The 9952-nt window shown below is 39.4% G+C and overlaps 1 protein-coding gene across 1 annotated transcript in view; it reads left to right on the top strand.

Annotated features, from left to right (window-relative positions):
• The first annotated feature begins 1242 nt into the window (after positions 1-1242).
• LOC121641469 (NIPA-like protein 2) overlaps positions 1243-9952 on the top strand; it is a 34819-nt gene continuing 26109 nt past the window's right edge. The window contains exon 1 of the mRNA XM_041987608.1: positions 1243-1464. Within this exon, the coding sequence (XP_041843542.1) occupies positions 1378-1464 (87 nt within the window). The 5' untranslated portion in view covers positions 1243-1377. The remainder of the gene's footprint in view (positions 1465-9952) is intronic.

Below are 9952 nucleotides of genomic sequence, written 5' to 3'. Positions count from 1 at the left end.
TAGTTTTATTTTTGTTGTTGGTGACAACTTTCCCAGCTTTGTCTCCTTGGCAGTGCACTGTAAGCAGAGAACTGAGTGCAGCATTTATATTTGAGAGAAAGCAGCTGTTTCCATCTGCAATATTACATTTTGTTCATACTGAAAATTCAGCACACAGCAGAACAAACAGGCATTCATCTTTCTTCTATTCACATAAAGGATGTCTGATCAATGAGATCCTATAAAAGACAAGACAACAATGTATTGCAGCTCATCCCTTTGACCAGGACGTATCCACAGCTGTACCCATTCTAAATGGAGATCAGATGTTATTGCCTGATGTAGCCAGCCTCATGTTCATCCTCATTTATTTTCCATTTTTCTTTCCTTTTTGTCCTCTGTGCAGCTGATTTTAGGAGGGGAGGATAAAAGTGGAACAAAATAAATAAGGAAATTTGTCCACAATAGCACACCTGTTGTCTGTAGTGAAAACATTACAATGTTGCCCATTCTCTCAGATTTTTCTGCTTTCCGGAACATGTCCCGTAGATGGCATCAGCTTTAACTTAAACTTTTAATAGCAGGTATTATTTTTCCCTAGCTTTAATAGGCCCACCGATTTATAAGCACAGAACCAAACTGAGTAGAAAGCCTCTGTTGTTTGTATTTGTCAAATTTTCATTGCTTCCTATAAAGCTTACACCAGGCACTGTATCAAAAACCCAGGAGGTTCAACACCTCTGCCAAGCAGAAAATGAAATTCCCTTTCCACATCAACCCCAACACCATAAATCTTCTCACTGTGGGGCTGCTTCACTCGACCTTGAAAGAGAAATTACAGGCAGGAAGCACATGAAGCAGTCGGTTTGTGTCTTGACCCCAGTTTTTCAAGTAATCAGGTCTTCTTTCCCAGTTAATTATATTCAAAATCATCTTATCAATAAATTAGTATAAAATTAGCCAAAAGTTTGGATCGGCGCAACCAAACACCGCACCTGTTGGTGCCTCATTCAAGTGAACATCGTTGTGTTGTAACTCTAATCTGCAAGCCTACCTAACTGTTCTGTGCTACTGCCGCAAAAAGGTTTAGTTTAACTATAACTGTCCTCCAAATCAAAGCAGGCATCGGCTTAAAATATACTTATATGCTTACCTAAAACTTCCATAAACTACGAGTGTATTTACAATTTTGTTAAACGAAAGCTCCGTTTTCCCAACTGTTCTTGAAGCCATCACAAACTCCTTTTCCTGTCCACATTGAGGAACTTTTCCCTCTGAGTTTCCACTGAAGAGACGGGGACGTGGGAGGCTTGGGATGGGATGAGGAGATAAAAAGCGAGCTAAGATGTGAAAGGATGTGTGAGCTGTGATAGTTCCCTGTTACGTGATAAGGAAAACATGGCGAATTCAAGTTATCTTAATGCGACTGTTCCTTTAACCTCCGCTCAGGCTCACCGAACTGAGGTCCTGGAAAATCCGCTCCAGGTGAGTTTGTTTAACTTTCAGCGGGATCACGAGAAAAGGCGGATGTCCGCAGAGAAGTAAAATAAATGATGTGGCGTAATAAATATCGATCAACTAAATAATAATATCTCATGTAAATCCATTTTAAAGCGGCATACAGTGTTTTTGAAAAGATTTTCAGAAAGTTGGGTTTTTCTTGTTACATGGACAAAAAAGGGGCCATTAGGCTTTCAGTAATTTTAAAGAAATGCTTAGGAGACTAGAAAGAAAAAGGATGGGGGTCAAGTAGCTTCACTCCTATTCATCTCCTATACATAAATCAGAAAAAAAGCCTCAATGTGCGTGTGTGTTTTTTTTTTTTTTTGTTTTTTTGTTTGTTTGTTTTTACACATACCTACATGTTTGATTAACAAACAAAAGTAGGCTATGATATAAAATGTGCCTCTGCTGTTCGACTTCTGTGCAGCGAGGCAGCAATAAGATTCAAGGTTCGATTTCTTTTCAGGAACTTCTCTCTGGAGGATGAAGTTACACTCTAATAAACAAGGGGAGATTAAGTTAGTCTTTTAAAAAGAAATCCACTGCAAAAATATAACTGCCTTTGAAGCTCTTTGTGTAATGAACACTTTTGTGGATGGTGAAGCCTGAAAGGACAGAGATCTATTGCTTTTGGCACCTGTCTCAGCTATTTTCTAAAGTGATGATGAAAAAACATTGTGTTGAAAGGCTTTCTCCTCCTTTTGAAACTTCTAAACTTGGCTCAGTGAAGCTGTCCATTAAGTCAAATATGCAGAGAGTGTGTTTGATATTGTGCACTTGTAAATGTCCTGCTGTGTGTTTGCCAGTCCTCCACCCTCCTACTCTTTCAGATGCATTTTCCTCGCATACATTTTCTGCTGTGAGAGTTTTTCTACTATATGTCATGTTCCCTCTGTGTGACATTAGCATTGAGGGTTGGAGAGAGAATCAGAAAGGGAAGCAGAGGAGGAATAAGAGGCGGGAGTAATGAGTAATGGCCCATGGGTGGGTTGTAAGAGAATAGGTCTACTGTACACATCCTGAGCAGCTGGCTAATGGTCCCAGCTACCCACCATCCCAGAGAGCATCCCAAAGACCAGGAGACAATATCTGTCTGTGTCCTTCTTTAACAGCCCTCCTTAGTTATGAAATGTAGAATTGGAAGTGCTGATGTCACAGATTAAAACCATTTTTAAGACTCTGCTATTGGTTCGCTGTAGAAATATTTTGGTAGTGCATGTACATATTTTTTCTGTACTTTGATAGTTAACTGAAGGTTAGTCACATTATTGTAATTATTTTACATCCCATAAGAGGTGAGGAAGGTGGTTTATAGAAATGCTTCACTCCAAACTTGCCCACATAGGTAAATTAATATTTTATCTGTTCACAGCAGTATCATAATTAAGCCAAAATCATTCTTGCATCCAACATGCAAAACATGTGGAAATATATTTTAACAAGCAAATCATTTGCACATTTTGCCTCCATGGCAAATATTTGGCTTTAATGATCTATTTGCCCTCCTGCTTTTTAGCCCTGATACATGTTAGGTTCTGAGAACGTTGTTTATCCTTCTGGCTGTCCCTGTTAGCTCAGTATCTTGATCCTGGTCAACACCTTACTCAGTAAGCATGTCGATGGAAGTTAAATGTTGTCACTGTCTCAGTGAAATAATTCACTGTCAGCCCACAGATAATGTTTATTGACTGTGTATATTCTCTTCATGTAAAGCTTGTATTGCAAAACAAAAGTGATAATTTGGTGATTAGAGTGAATATAATCATATTAGTACATCTCTCCATTTGTGTTGGGTTTGACCTTCTCTGTCCCATCTTTCTTCTGTCCTCACCACCTCTGAGCAGAAGTGAAGAGATCAGCCGATCCCACGCAGGGACAGATCCTTATTGTTACTGGGCACAAAGGCCGTGCTGTCTGTTTGTCTGTCCTCTTGATTGTTAGTCAGTGTCCAAATGAGGAGAAGGGTCAGTGCTGTCCGTCCTCTCATTAGCCCTCAAGCTTTATATTCAGACTTTCTTTTTGTAGTTTGTATGCAGTAGTTTGTAAATGGGATGAAGTTCTGGTGTTCATGATGTGTGTGCATATTAATTTATTCTGGGTATTTTTTTTTCTTTCCTCAATCCTTGATTAGAACCTTTATGATAAATGTTTTGTATAAAGTTTAATTCTTTATGGTGAGAGGTGTTATTGTGGAAATAAAATTGGCTTTATTTTCTACATGGCAGCACCTTTAGGCGATGACATGCTAAATTAAATTTACTCAGACAGTAGAAAACGAAACCTGGCATTTGTCCATGATCAATTACAAACATGTTAACAAAACTTTTCTATCATAATATTTAAGCTTGCATGAATGTTGTAGTTGTTTGAGATGTATCATTGTTACATTTAAGTGCTGAAAAAAAGAACTAAGCCCCATGTTTATTTTATTTTTTTTTATTTAACCTTTATTTAACCAGGTAAAAAAATGTTTGAGAACCAGTTCTCATTTGCAAACAAGACCTGGCCAAGAGGCCCCAGCAGGAATAAATAACGTACATACATACAAACATACAACTGTGCATACACAAGAACCACAATACAACAATACAAAAAATACACCTAACAACGCAGAGCAAATACAAATATATAAAAATGAAAGGGGGAAGGGAGTAGGTCTCAGTATATGGTTTAATGCCTGCTTGGATATCTGTATATGTCCAAGTGTATTAAAAATGTAAAGTAGAAAAAGTCTCTTAAACCAAGATTTTATTCACAGTAGAACAGAGATTTTCAAAAATATTAGCTCACATTGAATTTGATGGCAGCAACATGTCCAAAAAAATGGGATATAGCCATGTTTACTATTTTATAATAATAATAATAATGGATTAGATTTATATAGCGCTTTTCAAGGCACCCAAAGCGCTTTACATTGTGTGAATCCATTATTCATCCACTCCTCACTCATACCTGGTGATGGTAAGCTACGTGTGTAGCCACAGCTGCCCTGGGGCAAGCTGACGGAAACGTGGCTGCCAGTCTGCGCCTACGGCCTCTCCGACCATCACCGAACATTCATCCACACATTCATACACCAGCGATGCCAACACTGGAGGCAAGGAGGGTTAAGTGTCTTGCCCAAGGACACAACGACAGATGACTGCGGGAGCGGGAATCAAACCGCCGACCTTCCGATCATTGGACGACCTGCTCTACCTCCTGAGCCACTGCCGCCCCAATGTAGCATCACTTTTTGCAGACTTTTCACTTTGGATTATTCATTTTGACTAACGATGCTGTGAAAAACCATGTCACTTTAAGTTAATCTTTTTTTTAATGTAACCAGTAACTAAGCCTCTTAAATGGGTATAATGGTAAAACATGAAATAGAAAAAGCCATTAATATAACTCATAATATATCTCAAAATTGTACCTAATATAAGTATATAATTTCTATATATTTCGAAAAAAAAATGGGTTAGTCTTGAAACATTTCTTTCTTGTGTCTGCCATAGAACAGACACACCTTAAGCATAAGGAGCTGTGTGGTGTGCAGTTTCTTGCTTTCTATTGGTAGTGTGTGTAATGTTTGCTAAGTAATCTAACAAGCCAAAGGCACTCCCAGTGTACCAGCCTTGGCTGCTTTGTTTGCTCTTCCTGTGACAGGAAAACTCTCTCACTTCATCCGTCTCTCCAGCTTCCTTTCTCTTTCACACTCTCTCATGTGAATTTGTCTCCTTCAGTGGGTAGAGCATTAAGCTTCTGCTATCCAAGTGAGGTGCTTGACTCCTGCTGTTACCCCCCCCCCCCCCCCAATTCTGCATTAGCATGCTTTCTCTCCTTTTGCAGAAAATAAACAAAGAATAATTCTCTGTAATTACTTTGAATTCGCTCACTGGTGAACTCAATCCAGTGTGAATGAATCCAATAAAAGGTGAGATGAATCTGTTCTCACACTTCAGATTGTCATTTTCTGTGAAATATCTGAATGAACTATCCTCAGGCAGTACATTTTCTACTTTAACACACTGCTTCTCACACACACACACTCACAGCCAAACACCTCATTCTGCCCTCCGGCCACATTCGGTGTAAAAGCAGAAGCCTCCTCATGGGCTCAGTAACAGAAGAGCAAAGGGCTCCTTACACTCTCTCCTACAAAGCTTGACAAGGTTATTGATCCTGGTTTAGCGAACAGAGCACATCTGGCCTGATGGATGACGCTGTCTGGCTCATCATAAATTACCAGTCAAAGCCATCTCACCTGAGTCTGTTTATCTTTCTGCTGCAGCATTCAAGTCCATCATTACAACCCCCCCAATACTTCTTACCTTGATTTGATATCATCCCTGAGGAATCTCATCAGTAATCTACCCATCTGCTCTCAACCTCCTCCTCTTCTTCCTCTTCCTTCTACCAAATCTTGTTTACCTCTTGTTTTACGCAAATCACAACCATCACACACATAGACACAAGCTGAAATCCAAATCCTGTTGGGCTCTGGCATGGTATCATCTTAGCTGAGGTATGTTCCAGGTCAGTGGGCTCATCAGACTTGGTGCCAAAGTAAAAGTGGAGATAAAGGAGAAAAGGGGATGGAAGCAGTGGAGAAATGCTAGACTGCATGAGGCAGTTTGAAATTTAAAGTAATCCAGAAATCCACCAGGCCTAAATTCTTTATCAGGCTGGCAAGGAGATGTGAAGCAGTTATGTGCTGTAAAGATTTTGCTTTATACTGTTGTACGTTTGGTTAAATAATGTTGTGTGATGATCTGATAAGTGGGGTAATGTTGAGTTTTATGGAAAGCAGCACTAAAGTCTTTATATTTTTACTTATACCAGTTTGTTTTGATGATTGTATTGTAATGATGTTTAAAAATGCATTATTGCTTGCATGCAGTTTTAAATGTACACCACCAACTAAAAGTTTGGAGACACTTTCCCATGAGCTGTGCCCAAACTTATGACTCTTACTGTAGGTGTTACTGATGTTTGACATTCAGTTCAGTTCAGCTGTATTTGTATTCCCTTTCACCGTTAAGTCATTTTGAGGCAATTTAACAGATAAGTCCAGTTTATTCTGATTGTAGTCCAATTATAATTCAATTAAAACAAATCCATTATATGATCTACGTTAATCCAGTTTAACTGTGTTCACATAAGCAAATTAATTAAAAATGTTTGTATTACGACCCGGCTCGGCTAGGAAAGGAGGAAGTAACATAAAATCAAGATGCCCAGATGTAAAATAGAGTGACAGGGAATTTATTGTTCAATGGCTGGTGGAAAGTGAAATGACAAACAAACAGGAGGGATGGGCAGGTGGTGCTGCTCAAAACAAAGACATAAATAAAACAGAATGGACTAACCAGAAACAGCCACAATAACTAAATAAGATAACGAACCAAAAACTGATGTGAAAGCAGACCGAGCTATCGGGCCCAAATCCCCATACAACAGAAAACCAGAACCACAGGAAAAACTAAAGCAAATGGCCTTAAAGGCTCAACACAAGACCTCAGGGGTCAGACACAATTCAATATCCACAACCACAAAAAGGTAGAGTCTCTACAAAGAGGGCTAGCTGTCGGCCAGAACACAGCTTGCCCTGAATGAAGGATGGAGGCCTCAGCAGCAGCAATTGATGCAGAGTGCAGCCAATCCCAGCCGGGATTGGCTGCACTTAACACATGCTGTTTTGCATAGCAGATGGGTTGATTAGCTGCTCAGGTGACAGCCTAACAGTTTGCCTTTCTAAGGTTAGGTACACACAAAGATAAAAGCTGTTTTTGTCCTGATTTTGCCCCTTCCTGAAGAAGGACAGCAAACGCCTGATTATCTTAAGTCTTATAAGATTTTCCTATAAAATCATCATTTGGTCTGAGGTGTGTTACGAGCGAATTCATCCTGACAATCTGCTCCAAAACGGGTTGTGACTCACAATCGGAAGTATTGAACATGTTCAATATTTCCGAACAAAAGACTTCACGTGTGTGTGGAAAGGCGATGACTCGTGAGTTGTGACTGTGTGGATTGTGACATGGAACAGAATGTAGCCAATCAGGGAGCAAGCTGACTTGGAAGGAAGGATATAAAGTCTGTGTTCACGCTGTCTCCAGTCCGTTATTGTTTTCAATTCTGGATTTTTCTGTTAATAAAGACCATCATCCTGAGTTGTATATACTCTGCCATGCTGGATGTTGTGTTTTTTGTTTGTTTGTTTGTTTTATTTGTTTGTTTGTTTGTTTGTTTTGTTTTTGCCATGGTTGTTCTTCGTTTTTCTGGTTGTTGCTATGTTTCTTCTTTGTTGTGGGTTCTACAGAGAAAGGTCTGATAACCGAAAGTTCTGTCTTCAATTCCACTTTTAGAGACTCTAGGAACCAAAAGTGAACCTGCAGTCAGTGGGAAGTATTTTGTTTGGAACATATGGAATGATGAGATCTTTAGGAACCAATGGAGTTTGGTCACTAAGAGCTTTATATGTGAGGAGAAATATTTTTAATTCTATTCTTAACAGAGAGCCAGTGAAGATAGAATTGCAGAAACATGATCTCTACTGCTAATTCTCATCATAACTGCAGCATTTTGGATCAGCCAGGGGCTTCACCGGAGCATTTTTGGGTGAGCCCAATAAGGAATTTCTTTTGTCCAATCTTGAAATAACTAATGCTTGAACTAGTTTTTCTGCATCACTCTGAGACAGGATGTTCCTAATTTTGACAATAAAATGTAGGTGAAAGAAGACAGTCATAGAAACCTGTTTTATATGCAAGTCAAAGGACAGATCCTGGTCCAAAATCATTCAAATGTTTTTTACTGTAGAACAGGAAGCCAAGGTAATCCCAACCAGAGTGACTTGCTCGACTTAAAGTATCATTGCAGAGTGACAGAAAATTACCCTAACTGAAACCCTAAATGTGGCGATACGATGGGACAATATGGGGTAACCAAACTATGCTACATTTAATTATGTATGCTTTACATTTTAATTTCAGTGGCATGGTTTTATTGGCAGCCTAGTTTGTTTTCCATTGTCCATCACTTTTGTCACAATTAAATCATTTCTGCTAATTTCTTATTTTCTTTGTGGTCTTCAGAGGATGAATATTTGTAATAGAGGTGATATTTAAAAATTTCCTTTAGGGCCTCTAAAGGGCTTTCATTTAGTTTTGAGGTGAGAGTGTCATGACTCTGCAGAGGAAGGACTCAAAGGCTGATCTCAGATGAACAAAAAGGTTTATTTAGCAAAAGAGTACTGTAGATGAGGGCAAAGTTCAAAGTACATGCAACCAAAGTAGTCTCACTACTACATGGAGAGCGGATGTAACGGGCTGGCGAGGAGTGACGGGAGAAACAAGGTTTTAAGCTCCAGAGTTTGATGGGGTGATGAGGGACAGGTGTGCAATAATCCTGTAAAGTGCAGCTGCAATTATAAAGGGAGGAGAAACCGAGCAATACCATGAAGTGCAGGGGATGCCAGAGAGACAGGGCATAACAAAAAAGTTTAATTGGTTATAAGATGGGTTGCCTTTAAGTTTAGTTTATATATTAGTCTCTGCCTTAGCACAGTTTAGCATTTAGTGCTAATTTGGAAACGCTACCTAACACTCAAGTGGACTGTTTTTCTTACTTTGGATATGACCTCAACCTAAGATGTTTCTAGTATTACTGGAAATAGCAAGGGTTTTAATCATAGCTGTTTGTTTAACTGGATTTGACCATGATGTTTAACTGTTTAAACTGCTGTTTCAAAAGACAGAATCAGGGGTCACAAACCAGTATCGTTGCGAGGCCCCATGTTGGGAGGGTTGCCGTCACTTAAGCAAACTAAATAACAATTGAAAAAATTTCAAAGAAGTAATTTCAGCTGTGGCCTACGGCTCTTAAGGCGGATTTATGGTTGCGTGGCGTTTGCGTCTGTGTAACCGCCGTAGGCTCGGCGTGGTGCCTCAGAAGCTCGACGCAAACCTCTTCCAGACCTGACGTGCACCCCTGCTACGCAGACGGTTACGGTTGGGATCACGTGTTGCCAGATAGCTTGGGCTCGTTTTTAAAAACAATAACAAGTGGATCAAGTTGATTGGAACTATTTTAGTTATGAGAGAGATCCTACAAACAGGTTTTCTCCAAAGACCTATAGGAAGAGTTCCTAAAATCTAGCATTAGCTTCAATAATGCAACTAACATTAAGTCAAGCAAAAACTATGAAGCTAAAGAGACATTCATGCAGGAGAACGTCTTTGGTGTTTTCTCAATCTCCATATAAAAAAAAAAACAAAGCCACATCCAATTTTATTTATTGCAAATCATATCGTCACAACCTTCTACAGTGTTATCACATACAGCATGTTTTTATTAATCTTGTGCAGCACTTGTGCACACCACAGTGACAAGACGGACAGATTTTCACTGATGCTCCTGATGGTGGATTTGTTGTGTAAGGCCCCTAAAACTTCCAACTGTGGTGGAGCTTTTAGAGGATTTATGC

The sequence above is a fragment of the Melanotaenia boesemani genome, chromosome 6 (genome assembly GCF_017639745.1).
Source record: "Melanotaenia boesemani isolate fMelBoe1 chromosome 6, fMelBoe1.pri, whole genome shotgun sequence".
NCBI classification, from domain to species: domain Eukaryota; kingdom Metazoa; phylum Chordata; class Actinopteri; order Atheriniformes; family Melanotaeniidae; genus Melanotaenia; species Melanotaenia boesemani.
The sequence above is the reverse complement of the archived record's forward strand: the minus strand, read 5'-3'. Positions and strand labels throughout refer to the sequence as shown.